Here is a 23,457-nt window from a genome sequence, read left to right on the forward strand (position 1 = left end):
CCAGTATATCAATGCGCTTGCAGTAGTTTTCTCAAGATTCGGGTGAAACCGGGTCCGAAGCTAATAAACCTAACCCCAAATTCCCAAAATATAAACCTCAAGTAATTTTATGAAGGTCTTTTATAAATACGGTAAAACGCTTTCCTTGCTTCTGAGGATAAAGTAAATTTCTTACGACAGTAATTGATAGGGGGTTTGAACCTCAAATATCGGAGAAAAATATGATGAACTGGTTCAACCCTCGCTTCGATAGCGTAATCAAAATTCTCCTCTGCTTGGATTTCCCATGGGATCTATTATTTGTATGTAGTAAGGTTAAACAGGTGAATGAGGTTTCACCCGCGGTTATACTCAGTTCCCGAGGGACTTACTTCCCGCACTTGTGTGAAAGTAGCCTGATGATGATTTAATTATTATAGGCTACAATAGTGCCAAGTTTTCTTGAAATCCATTAGGTAGATCTTGCGAGAAAGAGGAATTAACATCCATACATAGGTACTAACTTTAGACTGTATTATAACATATTATTTTAATGGCTTTTTAAAGCTCCCTAATTTAAATTGTTAATGATAATGTTTTTCCATAAATAATAGGTAAACCGTGATCTAAAATATTCTAGAGAACTAATCACTAACCTGAAAGGTCAGAACTAAATATTCTTTACTCAATATTTCTCAATACAATGTATTATTCATAGAATCTTGCTCGGGGGTATTTAGTATTTAAGCAAAAGTTAATAACAATATTGCGTTTATCTGAGAAAGGTAAACAAATCAAGGTTAGGCTGACCCTACAGTAGCCGACGTTTTTTTACGGGCGGCGGCGGCGTTTATAAAGCTGAACGCTGTCCGCGCCGTGCTGAACCACATGCTTAGCTTTTGGCTGCCGCTCATTTGATGAAGGCACTTTGGCCAAAGCACAGTTTGGAAAATAGGTATAATATTATATACCTAGTTTTCCTGTAATGTTATTCTGGTGCAATGTAATTCCGCCTGTTTAGTTTTTTTTTTTTTATATTCTGTATTAATGCTAGCTTGTCTGAAATTCTTCTGTTCTTTTGTCAGATTAAATACAGATGTCAGATATTTAGTAGTCACTATTATTTAAAAATAATATATGTGCGCGCGGTGTTCTGTACACGAAACTTGATCTTTCGCTAGTGAAACGGTCACGCCGCGCTTGCGTTTCCACGCTCATTTCCAATGTGGGATCAGCTTTAATGCTAATAGCCTGCGAGAAGTCTTCGAGGTCATTGACTCAAATTCAGCAAGCACTGTGGCGATAAAATAATCATTACACTTGAAAGATTTATTGCCGACAGCCTCAGCTCCCATTAGGTTTATATAAATTAATGTTTAAAAATAAAATTGCCTTGTATCATAATATTATATTTACATAATTTGTAAGCTATAATTCTGGTTGGCTATATATTTTATCCCATCGGCTTGTAGTCATCCTGTAAAATAAAATTACGAATCTTGTAATGAAGCAATGAAAAACAAAAGTTTGAAATGAAATAAAGAAAATTCTTACCTGGTTAAAGTACCACCACTTTCTTCCGAAGAATAGTTCAGGACCACTAGGGCCCAAGCTTTGGAATTGTGGTCCAAAAGGATTTATATTCATATGGTCACCATCCATCTATAAACGTACTAATATTTGTAAAGGAATACTATTAAATGCAATATCTTTTTTCGAAAACCTGACGTTAGCGATTTTACGTCAATGCACTGATTCATGAATAATGCATTAATTATAATAATTATGCAAACAATAGATAATTAAATAATATTTTTTGAACATGGCAAACTTTAACCAACTTTTTAGCAGTTTCCATAGCCTCACCCACAGCAGGAGTCATTTGGTGTTCCAACAAAACTTAGGCCCAAGTTACTGACAACATAAACGTCCTTTTTCTTACAATAACTGTTACCTACGAATTTTCACGTTCAATTTTCATAGTAAACATTTGCTTTAAGAGAAAAATAGACGCTTATGTTCTAGATAAACTTACTGAAGAAGTTACTGGCGATTGCTATTTTTTGACTAACAGCCAGTTTCTTCATCAAAAGTAAAAGCCAAAGTAATGTCATAAAGTAAAAGTAACGGTCAAATTCGTTCTTTCAAGGCCAAAAATAACAGCAAAACTAGTAGTTAAAATCGTGAAAAGAATTTGACCGTTACTTTTACTTACTTACTTACTCACTTACTTTTACTTTTGATGAAGAAACTGACTGTTAAACTTACAAAATGATCATAAGGCCAGTTCTGTTTGTATTTATTCTTGTGTATGGTGAAGGGGTTCCCCGGATTCTTCTCCATCTCAGATTCAGATCCTTCGTCCGAACCACCCGTTCTTCTAGAGTTGAGTGTGAAGTCTGGGTTCTCGTCCTTAAAAATATTATTTTAAGCTTTAAGCGAACTGAAAGTTTAATAGGTACCTAATGATTAATTTCATACCGAAAGCAACGAAAATCATGGACAATATTTATGGAAATAAAACCGCCCGCACTCTTTAGAGTTTGTTTAACTCATTTTTTTAATAGAGCATGATTTTAGTGCGTCAAAGGAATAACCAAACACATTCTTAAGCTTCATAATATTACTTATATTACGAATCATTTTGTTTATATGTACATTTAAATCTTTAGTTAGGTACTTACGCTGTCATCGTTGCTGTTAGATATATAAAACATTAGTATCATAGCATCAAATTATTGCGATTGTATTTTAAATAAATACAAAAACAAATATTAAATAAATGATAAACAGTAACTTTCAGAAAAAAAAAATTTTTTTTTTCGTAGTATTACATATTATAATATGTATTAGACTGATTTACGTTTGGAATTTTAACCTTATACGTAACCAGTTATAAAAACAAATAATTATTATCATTATTTAATTTAAATATGTGCACTTACTCCCAGTCTTCATTTTTGTCATTTGTCCTTTCAATGTGCTGAAATAGATAAATTAAATTATATAGCATTCCACAAACTCATTATGTACCTATTACGACTAATGTAATATAATTTTTTAAATATATAAACATAAGTATTTATTTACGAAACAACATCCATTACCATAGAAAAGCGATTTGTTTGTTCTAAAATACCTATTTATTTAGAAAATGATACTAACTAACTAATACATAGTTTTAGTATGAACCAAACATAATGACAACTCAGAACATCGCGTGAGTCACTCCGCAGAAGCAAGTTTCAGGGATAATTGATACTGGAAGGTTCTTAGGTTCAAACCTATGCTCTGAAGTTAGTTGCATGCCGCCAATAAGTTTAGTTACCATATATTTAGTAAAATATTATTTACTTACAACATTATGTAACGAGGAGCTTTGAGGTTTTCCATTAAGAAAATCTTCAAGGTTTTGCGCCAGTAGTCTCCTTAAAATAGATTAAATAATAAAATATTAAAAACAAGCTTACAACATTTCCCTCGCCAGGAAACAAGTAAGTATAGCCTGCCTCAATAAATGGGCTACATTATTGAGGCAGATACATATAACATTAAAAGTTTATTTTAATAGGGATACATTTATTTTAGCAAATTATTTATTTTTGTATAATGTTATGGTAAATGCGCCTTTTTTTAATATCTCACCCTTTTATCTTGTGCTTGGATGGTAATCTGTCAATGTAAATATTTCAGATTTATATCTCTATTCTAAGCATATCTGAATGATATCCGTACGTATTAGACTCAAGCCCAAGTTCACCAAATACTACTGTTTACTAAAAAAAATCACGTTCAATTTTAAAGTAAATAGGGCTTTTATAGTTACTTATATCTTAGCTTTTGTTACTTACGATTTAAATTTCGTAGGCTGTGTTTTAATAAATATCTGAAAAAAAAAAACAATAGGAAAATAGATAGACTGCTTAGCAAAAGGGAATATTTGTTATTTAGATCAACCTTAAACTACTTCCACTTTTTTGTACAAAAAATCACATACTTCTATTACATACTCACAACTGATTGCTCGTTCTGTCTGTAACATTAACAATTACGGAGAATGTCTATGATATGTAAAAAAATATACCCACTATATTCGTTTTAAACTGATACGGAACCAATAAAAAAAAAATAACATATTAATGTAGCTGCGATATTTCATACTTCCTTTTTATTAAATTATTCTTATGTATATTTTTTTGGAATTTGAAAATATCTATTCTATGATATACTTACTCATTGTCCTCTCGATTTTGGTCATTATTTTGTATAGCCTTCAATATGTTTCCCTGAAATCATGAAAATGTTTTATTTATGTGTGCGAAAAACTGTAGGACAATTTGTGACATAGTACAATACAAAATTGTAAATATAGATAATTTTTGAAATAACAAATTCACCATAATATAAAGTTCAAGTTGTATCCAGCATTATAATGAATGACCATTGAATAAACGGCTTTTACAGTATTCTGGTTGGCCGCTAATAGTTGCGGTAACAAGCAATTTTAATTAATTGAAAATTGCTGGGCACAATATAATGTGGTTTGAGGCTGCCAGTACCGTGTTATTATTCTGTTATAGTAATGATTAATAGCTATTTATTTAAGTTACTTGATGCATTTCGAGGTTTAAAATAGTACTTGTGGCATATAATTCAATATGTCAAATTTCGCCTATTTTTACACAGCTTCATTAATGGTCGTCAATTTTTCCACGGAATCCATATCAGGAGAGAATAAATAGACAATCTGGCGATAAGCGTGCCTAAAATCTGCCAAGTTATAGTGGGAGCTTGACAGCTTCTAGTAAAATCAGAATTTTAAGTAGCTTAAAGTAGGTGTATGCTAGTGTGAACAGCATAATCCAGCAATTGGGGTAAACAATAAAATCTGTTGGACTGCTGGCCTGGCCTGGTAGTAGATAGATTGGCTACCCCGCCGCATATCACCTTTGAAATTTCAATTCTGACAGCACGACGAATTGCATAGCCTTCTATCTTTGACAAGACCATTTGTTTTACATAAAAGAAAGAGCGATCTGTTGTTTGACTAACTACTGGATTGTTCGCCGCAGTGCAGTTCAAAATATAACACTTTTATCTAAGAAAATACTGGCAAAATATTATTAAATGATAAACTTTAAAAAATAGCTTAAGTCTGAAATCGCTAATCCAGCCAAAGCAAGGCCATTACCTAAAACTCATTTCTTCTCCGTATGAGAAGAGACCTGTGTTCTGCAGTAGGTCAATAAAAAGGCTGATGATGATGATGATAAAAATTTAAGTAAACGTACCAGTAAGTCTTTGTCTGCTCTGTTATAAGAACTGGTTTCTTCTGATTCATCGTATCTGTATTTCCTATATGCGAAATATAAATGATTGACATAATTATGACTATGTTGCTGGCTCTTTCACACACACATTGATAATAAATTATTTCGTAAGGTTTATCAATAAAATAACTGTCTACTCACTTTTTATTTTTTTGATAGTAATTTCTATTGGTATTTGTATTCAAATATTTTTTCTGCAATTACAATAAAGACATTATTAAAGTTCAATTAAGACATTTTAATTAAGTTGTGTTATCGAATCTAAAGAAAGAGCATTTTTCTCAATAACACTGTGATGATAAAACATTAAACATAAGTAGCCTTTCTTGGCAGTCGAAGAATAGACTATACTATTTATGCTTACCAGTAACTTTCCAAGCTTTACATTAGGCTCATATTTTTCAGTCTTCAAGGTCCTAAAATTGATTAAGATTATCAAAAAGTTAATATTGCAAATAATTATTATTGAACGTTCATTTGACTTATTACACAAGGGAACAAAATAAGACTTTTTTTTTGTTGCATGAAATTTTATGACTTTTGTTTACTAATTCGAGGTCGCTGATTTCAAATCCACCCACATTTTTTTTCTAACAGCTTTAGTTTTTGAGATACAGCTATTGACAGTATTTTCGAACTAGTTACACTTAAATTTCATAAAACAGAGCATTTTATTTAAAAAGTATATAATTTTTACTATTTCTATTTTGCAAAATAACTGTAAAAATGATACTAACTATTTCTGTAATATTTGTGGTGAATATACATTTAAAGATTGTAGACTATGTGTGTCGGAGTTCTTGAAACGGGTGTACTTTGAGTTCTTTGGATTTTCTTTGGACACCTGCGACAGGTACCTACTGGGTGTCTAAAATGGTATGTAAAATATGCGTCGAGTCTTTAAGGTTATGGAAAAATAAGAAAAGACCCCATTTCAAGTAACAAACACCGATGATCTGGCGAGAACCCTCGAATCATTAGGTAGTTTTTCTGCGTGGTTGATATGAACAGTATTAACAAAAAAAAACGGTTCAAATTGATTTACCCTAACTTGTTATCTACCACTTTACCTTAATAAAGGTGCTACCACCTTTGCACATCAAACTTTGACTCATGAAACAATTTGTAGAAGCTCTGAACAAAAATGCTCAATACATATCTAAAAAGTCCCATTATTTGAGTATACAGAAACTAAAAGCCGGAATTTCTGATGGTCCACAAATAAGGTGATTGATGAAGGATGACAAGTTTCATAATTACATGACCAATATCGAAAAAAATGCCTGAAACGAATTCGTTTGGATTGCACAAAATTTTCTATCAAACAAAAAGGATGAAAGCTTATTCAAAGCACTTTGAACAGATGTTGTCGCATTTCCAACAGCTTGGTTGTAATGTGAGCATCAAGGTACACTTCCTCCTTAGCCATTTTGACCATTTCCCTGAAAATCTAGGTGATCTCAGAGAAGAACAAGGTGAACGGTTTCATCAAGATATTCGGACTATGGAAAAGCGTTCCCAGGGTCATTGGAATGCCGACATGATGGCGAACTACTGTTGCAGCATTAAAGACAGCCCTAGTGAACCGAATCAAGTTAGAAAACCTTATAAAAGAAAGTTTTTTGATGCTTAATTGTTGTTCTTCTGCTGTTTTTTGCTAATAAAATTGTGAAAATCACGTTTTGTTGATATCTTTAAAACTAAAGCTGATACAGAAATTCTGAGTTCAGATCTTAAATTAGCAGCCCAAAAATATACAATATTAGTCGTAATATTTCATGCAACCAAAATGTTGTTCCCTTGTGTTATTTAATAACAGGATTATTTTTATTTAATAACTCAATACTTACTTTTGACTTTCTCTATATCTATTAAGATTTTCAACAGCTTTTAATATTTTTTGCTGAAAAATTATAAAAAAAAAAAAAAACATAATTAGATAGAGCACCAGGAAAGTGAAAAAGTTTGCAAAAAATATGAAACAATTACCGTTAAGTAATCATCTTTTGGGGTACTGATTCCATCTTTTGAGGTACTGGTCCTATCTTTTGAGGTAATGATTCTATCTTTTGAGGTAATGATTCTATCTTTTGAGGCACTGTCTTGTATCTTTGTTGGGTAACTTCTGAAATACATAATTGAAGCTGTCGAATCATTAAATACAATGCAACAAAATTGTTTTTTTTTTATTTGTGAATAAAAAAATAAATATTCCCCTGATAAAAAAAAAAAAACTGTATTAAAGCTTTTGTCATATATTTTACCGATCTAAAGGCTTCGAAAGAAAGCCTCGCGGATTAAATGACTGTCTTGAGAGAGCTATATAATCATAACGCCCACGCCATTGCAGGATTTTATACTCATAATCTAATATAAATAAATAAAAAACATATCAAATAAACCCACGTATCTTCTTTAGTAGCATTTTTGTATCTGAAATCAGGCCATGGTGCTGGGTTCTTGAACAGAGACGAGGACAATTCTTTCGGTTTCTGCCAGTAGAAACCGGGTACAACCGGTATTGTTTCTATAGAGTCAGCTACTGAATCCGTATTTGACCTTCTTTTTGGCTAGAATTGAGAAAGTATGAAGATTATAGAGCAGTTTAATATATGTAGGAACAGTCTGATTGTTTTTTGATGCAGTTGACAGTTGCTGTTAGCAAGTAAATACAGCGGTATCTTCCCTTGAAAATTGACAGCAGTTAAATGCACAAAAAATTTGGTACCCCTTTTAAATCGATTTTGAAGGAAGGAACACAAAAGAGTGTCAGCTTATTATTTAGGGGGAGACTTAACCGTAAAATTAATATACGTATATCCTTCTGTATTGTTCTCGTAGCTTTTGGCCGTATCGTCAATAATTTATATTATTGAAGATATTTTAAAACATCTCAAACTTATTTCAATTGCTAATTAAGTAGTTTGATAAACAAATGATCAAATTAGAATCGTAGTTTCAAACAGAGTATATTTAAATAGTTTCAAATTTAAATACCATTAATTAAGCTTAATATTTAAAGTTTCTCTTATGTTATAAATAGTTGGAACTTCAGAGACAACATTTTGAAACAAAGAGATTTTGCTACCAAAAAGTTTTGACATGCCAAATTCACCGTCATAGAGTTTACACTGGCGTGCATAATAAAGTATGCAGCACGTTTTGAATTATAAAATTAAATGAATAAGAAAGTACATAAATTATTTATTATTTGAGTACCTACTGTACTGCAATTTGAATTCTTGTAAAATTTTATATTAGAGTGCTTTGCTTTTAAAACTCATTTTTTGAATATGAAGAAGAAAACGTAATTAAAAGTACTTTAAAAAAATAATTGCCACTACCTTAACTAATACAATTATAAAAGCATATTAGTTGTAAAGTGATTACAATATTCAACCGGGAACTAAATTCCTTACGTAAATAAGAAATATTCCGTTAAGTGTTTTTATTTAAGGAAAAAATAAAAGCTCTCTATTTTCCCTTTATTGTTCATTAACGTCAAAATAAAATTTAGGACGGGAATAATTTTATTGGCATAAATAAACGATGGTTTGTTTTTAATAGACCGTTAGCGATGAACGTCGCTATAATAGAGCCTTAATTTAATCAAATATTCCAAGAAATGGGCGAAAATATTTATCTTAATTGCTGTAAATAACAGGTTACGAAGTACTAAAAACATGTCTTTATACTTATTAAATTGTAATACTGTATTAATTTCCTTTTGCTTACGAAAATATTACTACGAAAGTGTATCTTTATGAAACTCCAAAGAAAGATGACCTATAAAACAGCAGCATAGACAGTTCAGTAAGAATTCAATCAAATAGTCATATTCATTCAATGCTTTTAATCTTTATTTGTAACAACTAATTGATACGCAGGAACTACAATAATTTACAAACTACAACACGAGCAGACCAATTACAATTCTATCCCTATTTCCACGCCACTAAATTCAAGAATAAACAACTGGCTACTTAATTATGACAGACAGTGTACGAGTAATTTGTTGAAGAGATAAAAGATCTAACGCTTGTACGAACTTTCAACTACGAGTATCTAACTAGGTGCTTTCAAATGCAGTCTCAGAGCATATATGCGAGTTTGTTGCTTAATTTGCTCGGCTATATTCTATTTAGTTTGTTTGGTTAATTAAAAGCTTATTTCGTGAAGTCATTATCATTATACTTATATGGGTTACTGATAAATATTCTGTTCTATTATTTAATAGCTAAGTAACAGTCGCCCATTTCTACGTGGATGGGTGACCATATTGTGATGACGAGTTTTTCTGTGTTCCAGAAGGCACGATAAATTGGCGTGTCATTTGAACTTATTTGGCAGTCGTTATGGATAGTTATAACCCAGAAAGTCTGACAATCACTCTATCCAAGGGGCATGGATCTTCTCTTGCTCTAGATAATTTGTGTATCTGCCTTTCATTTAAATCGGTTCAGTAGTTATGGTGTCTATAAACAGAGTAACATTAAACTTTAGTATTATATTAGTAAGGATTTATTCAGACGTCAAATAAGTACTGTAGAAGTATAAATCCGAGCTTCAATTTCAATCTAAAACTGACGACAGTAAGTATATCTCCAAGGAACGTCTCCGACAAGCATCGAGCTATACTCTCGCTTTAATCCGGTATTAACATGAAAATTACCGACAAAACTACTGAATCTAAGAAAATATACACTGGAAATACCCTATAAAAGTCAAAGGAGAAAATAATATAACAGGGTAAGTGAGACAGAGAAAATTGAACCGTATTTTCATGACGTCAGAGTATAAAATATGTACAGAACTTTATAACTTGCTATTTTCTGTGTAAATTGATACATTGGCGGACTGACGTCAAAGAGAATTACTTGATACGAGCAGTGGAAGATCTTATTATTTTTAATATATTTTGATCTAAAAAATAAATTGTCTGGTATTTTTTATGAATTATGAGGTAGCACGAAACTGTTGAATTAATTAAAATAAATTCAACAAAGACAAAAAATGCAAGTGAAAATAGTAAATAATTAGCGAAAAATTTGAAGTTACGTATCATACATAATTTAATCTAGATAACATGAATTTTTCAAGAAAACAATAGCTGATTCCCGCGGTTTGTTTTTGAGAGAAATACTTTTCGCCCCTTTATCAAGTATAATCTACGAAACTAATTAAAAACGTCGCTTTCTATTGATAAAATAATTTTAAAATTCTCCTCTACGATGTCACAAACTGCCAAACTTTACCTCTTTACAATATAAGTATAGGTAATCTATAAAAGAATTATATAGAGTCAATTGACTAAATAGATGATACAATGACCCTAAATGTACTCAATTATAAGTATCAAGACCTGCACAACAACTCTTAAAATTGAATAACATTCATGTTTACCAAAATTAAGAGCGAAGCAGAGCAAGTTTCATTAGAAGCTATGAATTCCAAGAGGGATGATACAGTCAAAGACATCCTTGAAATAACTCCGTCCGTGCATACTGCCCTATGTTTATTTATAGTTTGCTGAATAACTTTCAACTCATCTCCTGGGAACACGGAGTATAGAGAAAATGGAATATGCACAAATATTCTCTCATCAATCTATGTTATAGATCTAATCGTATTATAGAGCTGAGAAGTTTTTTCTATTATTTCAAACATTCCTTCAATATCTCATAGTCCTGTCATCTAGGGAGAATAAAGTCTATTTACTTTGATACACTTCTTATCTGGTTGAGTGGAGTCATTTCCACAGGACACGGGTAAATCGCTGGCAAAAACTAGTCTTTAATGCACTTCGGAAAACCATTTTTGAATGCCAAGAACTGTTATTTCACGCTTCTGTTTATTTCTAAAAGAGGTATTCAAGCAAATGCATTTTCCACAAGTGCACCTGATCCTTGATTTTTACCCCCCTATAAAGGCCAAATACTAAAGCGGAGCATAGCGAATAACTTTTTAAACAAATATCTTGTCTTCACATGTTGTATGGTTGTTTAAAAACTTCTCTACTCAGCTCCACTTTAGAGTACATGCACACTGCAGACTAAATAGTCGGCCGACAGTTGACCCGATAATTGGCAAAAACTTATTGTTTATCTTAATTCCAATCAAAGTTTTCTGTCATTCTGATACCGGTTAGATACCTGATCTTTGTAATTGCCGTTTTACCACTCATCTTTATACCTACCGATTTATGAGTCCAAACAAGGAGTCTAACACTCCCTCACGCTGCTAGTCCACAGCTGATTTCCCATAAAAAAGCCCAAACAAACTATCGGCCGACTAAAAGTTTGCAGTTTGCGGGTACGCTTAGTGGAGTGAAGCCTTATAAAATAGTGCTGAATTTATGCCGCGTCACATTGACAGCGATATTCTTATGAAATCTGAAAATTCTAGGATATTGGCGTCGAAGGTAAATATGGAGTTTGTGTCGTAACGTTCTTGAGTTGCAAATGTCAGTGTTGGCGTATCTTGTGGGCGATAGGTAAATAAAGTACTCAGTTATCGGAAGGAAATACTATTTGGTACGTGTTTCCTGAAGTGTGGGAAAAGAGATCAGCTAATAGAGCGATATTAAAACAAAGCTGTGGGTGTCATGTATTGTAAGTACCATATAGATTTAGAAGTATCCTTACTAAGGAACGTAAGCTTCTATAATAAATTACGAAAATAGATGCTTAGACGAATTGAAATGGTAACGCTTTTTATGTACCTGTTATTTTAAGTAACTGTTTACCGCGGTTTCATTTACGTCTTGAGGGTACTATTTCCAGTACCTACACATATAAAATATATTTATGGTAGTTAAAAATAACGCAGTTTTCTGTTGGTAAGGATTTTTAAAATCAGTTTAAATCACAAATACCTTTACCTTTTGAATATGAGTATGGAAAAGCAAATACAATAAAACCTCCTTGAGTATTTATTCGTAGAATCTGAATCTCTAAAATAGGTATAAGATTTCAGATCATATTCTAAAGCAATCCTTCAACGGTAACACCAAGTAAATGAACTCAGGGCAGCTCATATTGCAAATGAAATTCAACGTGTACGTACGCCCAACAGGGGCGAAAGCTGTGTGGCTATGTGTACTTAATTTCCTATCTGTGTAGGGAGAGAGGACGTAACAAGTTTATAGAAGGTGTGTGCACGGAGTATCGGCTTGAGATAAAATTAAATGTTTTATTTATTCTACTTCTTTTGCAGCGCTTTAACCAGCTTCATGCCATCACACTGATATAAAGCATTTATATTATTCTGATATATTATTAGCTATGTTATTGTCAAGTTCTGTTAAAATCTGCCTGGTGGTTTTTACGTGAAAGAGGCACAAAAATCTTGGTGTCAATTTTCGCATTTATGATACTTTTTTTTGTTTATATTGTACTAACAGCACTGCATGATTGCGTTACCATTTAAGATATGTTGCTGACAACTAAAGCATTTATAAAAGTTCAAGTACAATATCATTTTATATAATTTCTCCACGTAAATCTGTTTTTTTTTTACAATTTTAATTTGATTTTAATCCAAACGTCATTCACCAAATAAATTATATTGTTCTGAAATTGTTCCCTGGTCCGAGAACAACTACGCTTACCCTATACAAAATCGATTTTGACGTTAACGCTACCTTGTGTTACGTGGAACCGTTTGTTTTACTGAAAATTATATCGGGGACGTGTCTTACAGAATTTATACTAGCTTTACCTACTGAAGATATTAATAGACTTCTGTTTTTGAAAACCGCTGAAGATGCATGGTAAAGAGGTATTTAGCGAAGCATTACTTTTTGATACGATAGATGCCAAAGACATTACAAGACCATTGCAATCGGCAGATTTTTTTGTGAAGGGCTCAAGGTGGATATCGCTATATTATTCTTAATCGACTTCCCGAAAAGGAGGTGGTTCTTAATTCGAATGTTCTTTTAACCAAAATCTTTTTTGTTCCAATCCTTTCGTAAAACATGTTCTTACCATTAATTAATTCAATTTCGTAACATTAAATACGGTTTCAAATTAAATTCCTCCAACAAAATACTTTACTCTGCTCCGTTAACCAACATCGCACACGAAACCAAAGAAACTTTTCATACAGAAACATGCAAATTGTAATCCTTCGAGATTCATACAATTCTTAGAGACTATAGCCAACCGGAGACGCCACTGCAGTGTTTTCTTTTCCTTATTGTTCCTGTGGTACCTAAAGGTACAAAAGCAACATTCGTGGTCGCGTGTCAAGTTAATGCTTGTGTTTGTCAATTTTGTAGTGTGCATCTAGAGTCCGCGCCACGAAAGAAAGTCCTATGTTATTGCCTTACCTAATTGTTATGTAAAAATAAAATATTGCACAATTTGACTTGAGTCACGGCGTCCATACGTACATATCTTTCGCGCGTAATGTGGCAGTATTTTTCGTATCCGCCTACTTAAATACTCTAAGACCCGAATCCGTCGTTGGTTGTTCAACAAAATGGGACTGCAGAAAGTTTTCTCACGTCCGAAGTTAGGTCGCTCGATCACTTATAACTACCCCATAAACGGTAATAGGCACAACCTGCGATATATGAGAAAAATACGTGGCACAAACAAATTGCTCGGTTTTGTTGTCGCTCATTTTTATGTTATTACAGAAAATAGGGTGTGCCTTCAATTGAGACATTATTTTGATGAATGACATAGGAATGTATGTTTAAAACAACAACCAATAATACGGATTGAGCGTTCCACGTTTTTGAGAAGTCGTTTAAAAACTAAGGTTGTCTATCAAGCTGCCAGGGATACGGGATTTACCGTTAAAGTTACCGTTACCGTTGAAGGGCTTAAGAAGGAACGTGATGTGTTTTAGTCAGTAGTAAGTCTGACACTTCCTCACGCTGCAAACATAGCGGGAGGGTGATTTGATGATTTCCCGTAAAAGAAAAATTGCTATCAACCTAAACCTACCAAAAAGGTCAACGAACTTCTAACAATCACCCCTGAATCAAAACATACAATTTCCAATAGAACACAAATTATGTATATTATTAACAACAAACTGATCAGCAAATAGAATAGTTCCCGTCACCGAATACCGCGAGATTAGTTGCGGATTTCGGATATCCGCACTCCACATTCGGATACGAGTTCGCATCACTAGCTAATTAGTTCAGTCTGTTAGCTTTCTGACGTCTGATTAATCAGAATTATTTCACTTGTTTTACTCTGTTTTGTGGTTAGTTAAATTATTTGTTACTTGTTTTTTTCACGGTTTTACTTGAATCCTGTTTCCTTTTTTAATATTCACACAAAATTAATAATGTAATTTTTCAAAAAAGTTTATAAATTGAGCCCGTAATCTTGCTTGGCGTAATAGAAAAAAAATATTATAATGTTTGGTAATAAATAGCGTGTTTGAGTGTTCTCGAAAAACTCAATGGCGTTCCGTAACTATGTATGTTCCGAGTACAAGCTGCGCGCGAGTCACATAAAATTCGTTTCTGCGCAGTGACTCGCGCCGTGTTTTGTGACGACAAAAAGTTTAACGAGATCTAAATAAAATGATTCAGCTTTATATTGTGCAATTTTACTCACCTTTATTAAATTCAAAATTGTGTCAAAATCGATATCTTCGGATCCCACAAGAACCACAAGATTCTGAAAGAATTTTTACATTAAGCAAAATTTTATAAAAACTGACTATAATAACGTACATACATATGTATATCTGTGTATTGCTCCAATATTGACTAACGGTTTCATTTATTACAAGCTATAATTTTTTACAGTAGCGCTGTTATCTTGTTTTCATAATAAGTATGATTTTTTTTTTATTTATGTCTGAGATCCGCAGGTGCTCCTCTTTACAGCTAATGCCAAAGCCAATTTTGATGAAAAGTATCTTAAAACCACCATTGTTTTGTCAAGGGTGGTTTTAAGATAAAATGGTTCAAATAAAAAACACATTAAAAGGAGTTCATCCGTTTAAAAGCTCCAAGTACCACAAGCAAAGAGCTAATTGAGCTACAAGTTTTATCAACTAACAAACCCTAGTGTCACAACTCCACCTCTTAGGTATGCCATGTATTGAAAAATAAGTTTTAAAATTGAACCCACCACAGCAACAGCAAGAACTAAACCATTCATATTGGTTCTTTACTTCACGTCACAGCACAGTCATGATCACGGTATGTAGTACTAATAAAACTTTCTTCATCAAATCCGCTGGTTTGCAATATTGAATGCACACCGTGAAATAGGACAGTAGTTTGTTGCTTCTATGGTGAGTACAGGGTGTTTGTTTGTCCGATAGTTTTTTGTTATACAGAGTGATTTGATATTGGAGTGTATTTTTTTAAGTTATGTTAAAAATCAGCAAACATATTTTTTTTTTGTACACATTCAAAATTTTTTATAGGTATATTTCTTTTTTACCTGTCTGACCTGTCCCACCTTACTAAGTGATTAATTGTAAAACATACATACATGCAACTACTGTGTTTAATTACTTGAGTCTCATTTTGAGTATCATACAGTTATGTAACTGTTTATGTGTACTAAAAACAGGTCTAGGCACCGATATCAACTTTTTATTAAAATGTATTATGCTCCTAAAGTAGTTTGCATAGGAGACCATAAAATAAACTATCTTGGCCCAACACAGACATAAAGAAACTAAAGAATATTATTCTAAAAAGCACTATGAAAACATTATACAAACCAATTTATAAAAGGTACAGGGGCAATAAATCCATTTGACCACACAAAAAAGGTTCCACAAAAATTTATGAGTTCACTAAGTGACTGTTTCACCACTGAAACACGCTTTTCAAAACTAATGATACGAAATTCCAACGAGACATCAAGTACCTTACTAGGGTACTATTAGAATGTAACCCATTCAAAACCCAACTCTAGCAACATAAGCATAAAGTTGAAAATTCATCCAGCTGTGATTTGACAAATTTTAGTAGTAAAGTGTGCTCGTAGATACCCTTGCACCGATTCATGCTTTATCTACATCTATTTTGTGGGCAAGTCCTCTTGAACAGTTGAAGGCCGATATGAAGCACCTTTTCGTTTTAACCTTTTCACGGCCAGGAATAACTCGACGATTTTGCATTTAGTAAAGAATTACCGTCTATTTTAAACGTCACTGCAAACTGTTAGTCGGCCGACAGTTTGTTCGGGCCCTAAATCAGTATGCATTGCAAAGATCAGGTATTACAGAACGACTAAAAACTTTCATTGGATTATAAATAAAAAAAATGCCAAGCAATTGGGCAACTGTCGGCCGACTGTTTAGTCTGCAGTATGCGGGTACTAGAACAATGGATGATTTGTGTTCCCACAGAAAAGAGCTCTGTAAGTGTCAGGTACGGGTAAATTAAAGTAAAACAAGTATTTTTTAAAAATAAATGAATAGTATAATTTTCATTTATTTTCTTCTCCCTTTCTTACAGTTATTTTTTAAGATTAAATGAACATCATATATTTACCTATATCCAAAATACAAAGATGATTGCTTCAAATTAACAATTAAAAAATATCAACATATCTTAATTATATCTACCGCTGTCTTTAATAATTAGGTATCTTCTGCCTATTATGTTTTCCATTTTTACATCATCGTAGTATCTTTCTTTCATCTACATACATAACTTTTAAATAATATCAGAATTTGCAATTTAATAATTATCAAGTATGTCAGATGTTTTTTCAATTTTATTAAAATTGATTTCATTAGTAAAACAAACTCTCAACTGGCAAGTACGATAATTTGATATAACATAATAAGTAAGTATACTACGCTGTCTACAAGTTGTAAATAATTATATTATCGCTAAAAATAAACGTTCTTCAGTTTTCAGTCAGTCCTATACCTTCTAATTAACTGTTAATTAAACATCGCAAACTATGTCTGATGTTGAAACTCAGTTTAATGTTTTCAAGTCAATTTGTGCAAGTTTAAATTTAATTTTAAATTGAGTAATAAATTAGTAAAAATCTCCAGTACAAACAATAATTAAATAGGGTTCTTAAAATAGTAGTAGTAGAAAAAATATCTTATTTAAATAATTAAATTGTCTAAAGTAAAGGAATGTTTCTTTGGCTGTGGAATTAATGAAGGTGTACAAGAACTCAATTAATGGGAGGCTTAACTTTGGTGGCGAAACTCCCGATCACATTGCCCGGAGGGTGATAATACGCGACGACGTAAATGTGACCTTCTTTGGATTTTGCAACCCCCACTCCAAGTTCCTTGGTGTCTTCCCATACAACTTGTGAGAAGTGGCCAGAGTTCAAATCTGCAGGTTCCTTGCCAAATCTGTGGTTATTCACCTCACTGTACCACTTTTCTACCGGGTCCCGTCCTGTGACCGTGAAGTTTGGCTCACTAGACCAAGCTGAGAATATGTTCTCTCCATACTCGTTCTGGTCTCTGTGTTCAGTATTGCCTTTCTTTGCTATCGTCTTCGCCCATTCTTCGGCGTACTTACAAAGCTTCTTGCTCAACTCCAATGGAGGCACTCCGTGATTCCTTCTGTATTCATTATGAGCCCTAAGGAATTCGTCTTCGAATTTCTCACCAGATATTGAAGATGATTTGAACTTGCTGACTAAATCTGACGCTATATCACTCAAGTTTTTGCTGTTCCTTTGGCTTGGTGACGGTGGCGCCAAATTGTTGTTAGATTCTCTTGGTGAGTTGCTGGGGTTTTTTCTAAACTGATTAGCGCCTGGTGGGTAAACATTTTTGGCGAACTGTCCGCTGTAGTTTCCTGGTGGGTAGTAGTTAGCTACTACGTAAAGTTTTCCTGATTTGCTCTTAGCACTGCCGACGCCCAACTCTCGTGTGCCTTTCCATATTATTTGTGTGAAGTGTCCACAGGTTAAAACATCAGGCTCTTTGCCGAAGGAGAAGTTGTTGATTTCGCTGTACCATTTTTCAACGCAGTCTCTGGCTTTTATCTTTGTGTTAGGGTCTGGAGACCAGCCGCAGTAGACGTTCTCTCCATAGTTTTGGTGAAGGCTGTATGCCAAGGCGTCTTTTTTTGCCAAGTCCTCGGCCCATTTTTGGCTGTATTTGCTGATCTCTTTGCTGAGGACTAGTGGTGGGACTCCATGTTCGGATCTGAATTCATTGTGGACTTCCAACGCTTCGAGTTCGAACTCATTGGATTTTGATGAGAAGAGCTTACTCTGAAAAAGATGAATGAATGGATTATTAATCGTGACATTGTATAATCTATGACGTCAGAGATAATTAGTTTTACGTTAGCAAATATTTATCGTTATCACTTTGGTATCATTTTAAGTCAATGTCATGTGGATTGAAAATAATTTTGCATGAGCAAAATTTTCACTGTTCAATATGTGGGTATAGATACTCGTATTTGATGGTTTTCCCTAAATTATCTCAATTACATTGTTTGAACTTTTTTCGTAGGTATAAATCAAAATGCCCTATTACTCATAAGGCTTTAAAATCAAGGTTACTCTGAACAATTTCCGCCATTAAGTTCAGTTTGACTCATTCGTCACTTACTCACACTGTAATAACTTAATCTTTTCGACTTAGCTTATTTACATTTCGCAGGAAACTCAAATTTAACGATCAGATAAAAAATATTGCTTTATAATTTCCTGTTCAGTCACTTTTACTGAGTGTGAAAATGTTTTAGTCATATTTATGAGGAAAACTTAAGGAACACTGTTACATTATGTACTTAAAATGGATGACAAGATACCTCGCTATTCAATGATTGATTCTTAGATTTATATTATACTACATTACGCCCGCTACTTGGTTGCTTAGAATAGTTACTTTGAGCAGATATAAATAGGTTTACATGCTGTATCTTGTGGTTTTACTCGGTTCCAAAGAGAACTATCTCTTATGTCCCTATTTCACTTTTATCTTCCTCTGATATATTTAACATTGGAAGCGTAACAAATCAACTTAGGTACTATCGTTTTTATAATATTAGTAATGACGACGTGGAATGATTCGTATCCATCTACCCATAAAATCAATATTAACGTATAAAATATGAAGGAAATTACTAAGGTATGACTCAAATTCAAGGTTAAGGATGAACCTCATTATTTTTAACTTCCTTATCCTCGAATTTTATCAAAAAGTAAACAGACTTTAATCAATGACTTTACTAACGAAATTTCACGGCCATCGCTTTATCTTTAATGACATTATAATCAATAAGTGTTTGCTAAGTGTCCAGCCTGTTTCTAGGAAGCACTTATTACACATTTTCAGTGATATTTACTGAAAATTGTTACTAATATTATAAATGCTAAGTTAACTCTGTCTGTCGCTCTTTGTCGGCAAAACTAATTTAAGTGTATGATACTTTAGACATCCTAGTTTATAAGAAAGGATAATGGTTACTTTTCATCCGGGTACCTATGGGAAGTAGCCCACTGCGCCATCCTCAAATTGAAATTGTGATAAGGGCGATGATGAAGAGAGGTTTTTATTTAACAGAGACGTACTTATGACACGACGACAAAAAGTCAGTCGTGGATGTTTATATATTGATTTCTGTTAGAAATAGTGAAACTTCTTATAAAATTATATTTAAAAAATACAGCAACAGGTAATCTAAGTATATGTATACTAATATAATAAAGAGGAAACATTTATTTGTTTATCTCCGAAATTACAGAACCGATTTGAGAAATTATTACACAGTTGGAGAGCTACACTCTTCCCGGTAAGGGCACTGTTCTCCCGGGACGTTTGAAATATCAATTTTAATCTGTGAATATCCTGTCAACGAAAGTGCGGACATGACTTAAGATTTTTCTGACAATCACAGATAAAAACGTTAATGCGTGTTTTACATGAAAACTTCATTAATAATGCAGTTTTTCTATTGATAAGAAAATTCACTTAGATGTTGTCATTATTGTCATCTAACAGATATATTTTGAAGTGTGATCAAGTGTATTGACTATTACGAGAAATGTTATGATTGTTAGATAATATACCTAGCATATAGCAATAAATTATTTTTCCTTGTAGTATTCGGACAACGGATTTGGATGGATAAATAAAGATCAGAATCTAATCAGAATAACATATACCTACACTACACCTACCTAGACATAGGCTACATATTATTTTCATGTAAAGAAGTTCTCTCAAAGTGAAATAAGGCAAAAAACATGGAACTACTATAATCTAAACACAATACTACAGAGTTAGTTTAACGTGCAAATACACACACAAGTTTCAAACAACTGCATCAAATCTGACATCGGTACGTAGTTTTTTTAATTTTTATATTGTGTTCGTTGTTGTCCGGACAAATAAAAAATGTACCAGTCCGGGCGGATCGCTAGTTTGTAATAAAATGTCCAATATCGGACTCTTTGACTTGGATTTCTAACAAAGCGTTGTATGCGGAAAATGAATTCAGTTTCCTAGATAGCAGATAAAAGGTTACAATAAATCTTGACAGTGCAATTACAATTTGTTTATCTGGTAAAAAGTGTCGCGCAGCTATTGGCTTATTCAGCCACAAAATAAAGTGCTTGCGGCACTAATAACCGCATAGACAAGCACTGCCACAATCATCTGTCCTAGATGCTCTGTGGCCAATGATGATCTGGTAACATATTTTTTTTCTGGTGTGATTTTTTTCAGAGCATACTACCAAATTAACCAAAAGAAAAGTTTACCAGTCAGTATTATTTATTGTACAAGCACATGATCGGTGCCTCCTTATTTAAATTTTTACGTCAAACATCTTTTTTCATACTTCTTTGTCAGAAATGCCCACAAAACTGTATTTTTTTCCAGCCATATCGTCTTTCACACAATCTATCCATCGTTTCTTTATTCGTCTATTATATTATTTTATTTTCTATATCTTTATTGCCGTATTAGCAGCCTTATCATAGAAAAATAGTTCCATAAAAATATACAAGTACCTAATTTATTTACTGTTACAGTAATTTAGACATCTTAAAAACATCCTGTTAGACATGCCCGCTATATGTTTGACTAAACATGTTTGATTAGACTAATCTATGAAAAATGCTAATACTAATAAGATAATCCATTGGAATTTTACAAAATTAGATAAGTAGTAAACATTGCTTCGGAGATAAGGCTATTTATGTACAGAAGAATTTTTTTTTCTTATAGAATTTCATAACTATTTATAAAAAAATGTTTTGGCCTGTTTGCTATACAACCGTAACAAAAGAAAAAGCATAGATCTGCCTAGCTATTCAAATGATGGGGTTGGCGTGCAGTCTAATTGCATGCAGTTTTTTATGTGGAGAAACTGCCTATCTGGCCTCCTCGACGCATTTACCCGGGATATCCGATATCCGATCTTCTTGGTAAAACTTGTTGTAGACTTTCTGTCTTCTGACTGCTGCACTTCCAATCAATCCTTTTGGAAATCAATTAGAGAGGCATATTCAGCAGTCCTATCACTCATAATGATTATCCTCAAAAGATGTACGATCTGCTCTTTTGTAACTAGAACACTAGTGTATCTACTAGCCTGCTTACTATACTATCCTACTAATATGCAAAGTAAACAAACTACTTTAGTTAAAGCCGGTTACCCGTCCCATTACGTCCAATTGAGGATTATGAGCACGAGTGTCGGTGCTCAATGTACCTCACTTGTCAATAGGCCTACGTACAAAGTCCTTGACCCCACTGGCAACTGTTTTGTAGGAAATATGTTAATGATACATTATATTATTCTAACATAGCACTGTTAATAAGTAGGCTATAACCATTGTTTTTTATTTGGTCATCGTACTATCTACCAAAATTGTAAAGCTGAAGAGTGTGCTTGTTTGCTTGGGTACTATGATCTGAATTACTGGATCGATTAAAAAAACTTTCAGTGCTCAGATAGCCCATTTACCGATGATGACTACTTCTAGGCTACTTTTTAAAAGAATGCGCGGAAGAGTTCATTTGGGACGCGGGTGAAACCACTGACGGAAGTTATGGCTCTCATTTACTGTAGTATTATCTAGTTAAATATATTCTCTTGTCACTACAAACTGACACTTTCTTCAGTATATTTATTGTTTGTCTACACGTGTACCGTTCCAGTCCATCGAAGTCTAGTATAAAAGGTGTTTCCTGGCTCTGAGTGAGTCATAAAAGGCAATCTCTTATTTATTGTTAACGCTATTTGTGTATAGAAAATCTTATTTATATTGAAATATATTTTTATACTATTTATACAATTGAATAGCTAGTATAAAATTTAATTGTCTGTGGATATCAGATAAAATTGACTAGCTTCCGCCAGAGGTTTTTCCCGCGTCCTGTGGAAACTACTTCAGTCACCCGGATAAAAAGCAGCGTATAGCCTTTCTCAATAATTGGGCATACAAAACTGACCTATACTTCCCGTTATTACCACATTCAAGCAAAACATACAGACAAACTAGCTTTATAATACCAAAATGAATCAGTAAAGCATCTCTAATTAAAATAAATCTACAAGATGAATTTACAAACTAAATATTTCCCTATATTTCCTTTAGTTTTCAAGATAGCACAAGCATTGTTTTTGAAAGGAACTTCAAACAATTTACCTTATAATTTGTAGTTAACCGTTTGACCTAGTTTCTGATCTGGATCTAGCTCTAGCTAGACCTGTACTTAGCTTTACTGGATCGAAATAACGAACTGCAAGTTTTAATTAATTTCCATTAAGATTCGATTAGACTACAATAGATAGATGTTGAGGAAACTATTTATAATGTTGTTTGTGTATGGAAACTTATTTCATTTATATAATGTAGGTGCTAAGTTTATCTGTCTGAACGTGATTCGCTCAAAGACTGATTTTCATGCTACTTTCACCAATATATAGAGTGATTTGTGACAAAATTCCCACAGATCAGTCGGGAAAAGAAAATAAAGTAATAAGAAAAAACATAAAATATTAAACAGATTTCTACAGTTCCACTAAATAAATAAAATAGGTAGGTATTCATAATATTCTCGAATGGTCATCATTACAATCTAATTGTATTTTAATTGATCATTCACACTGACAAATTGTTCACTGAGTCGGAATAAAACATTAAAACTAAGCATCGATTTAGACGACCAACGTCACAATGATCAGAATTTCTAAATAATGGAC

General features: G+C 33.0%; 1 protein-coding gene and 3 long non-coding RNA genes across 6 annotated transcripts in view; all 4 read right to left on the reverse strand.

Annotated features, from left to right (window-relative positions):
• Nucleotides 1–1,390: 1,390 nt before the first annotated feature.
• On the reverse strand, nt 1,391–2,514 carry LOC110384580 (uncharacterized). Its single transcript, XR_010276466.1, has 3 exons — nt 2,248–2,514; nt 1,534–1,641; nt 1,391–1,456 (listed from the first exon to the last, which is right to left on the reverse strand). It is a non-coding gene; the product is annotated as an uncharacterized LOC110384580 (long non-coding RNA).
• Nucleotides 2,515–4,197: 1,683 nt separating this feature from the next.
• Nucleotides 4,198–5,725, reverse strand: LOC126054959 (uncharacterized). Its single transcript, XR_007511171.2, has 4 exons — nt 5,674–5,725; nt 5,451–5,503; nt 5,271–5,334; nt 4,198–4,265 (listed from the first exon to the last, which is right to left on the reverse strand). It is a non-coding gene; the product is annotated as an uncharacterized LOC126054959 (long non-coding RNA).
• A 1,406-nt stretch (nt 5,726–7,131) lies between these two features.
• On the reverse strand, nt 7,132–7,875 carry LOC126054954 (uncharacterized). The gene is made up of 3 exons (XR_010276509.1): nt 7,716–7,875; nt 7,299–7,434; nt 7,132–7,212 (listed from the first exon to the last, which is right to left on the reverse strand). It is a non-coding gene; the product is annotated as an uncharacterized LOC126054954 (long non-coding RNA).
• Nucleotides 7,876–17,005: 9,130 nt separating this feature from the next.
• Nucleotides 17,006–23,457, reverse strand: part of LOC110384560 (uncharacterized) — a 434,794-nt gene continuing 428,342 nt past the window's right edge. For all 3 annotated transcript variants that reach the window (XM_064034679.1, XM_021345887.3, XM_021345880.3), the window contains one exon: nt 17,006–18,502. In XM_064034679.1, coding sequence (XP_063890749.1) covers nt 17,441–18,502 — 1,062 coding nt within the window. In that variant the 3' untranslated portion in view covers nt 17,006–17,440. The remainder of the gene's footprint in view (nt 18,503–23,457) is intronic.

This window comes from Helicoverpa armigera, chromosome 5, assembly GCF_030705265.1.
Source record: "Helicoverpa armigera isolate CAAS_96S chromosome 5, ASM3070526v1, whole genome shotgun sequence".
NCBI lineage: Eukaryota > Metazoa > Arthropoda > Insecta > Lepidoptera > Noctuidae > Helicoverpa > Helicoverpa armigera.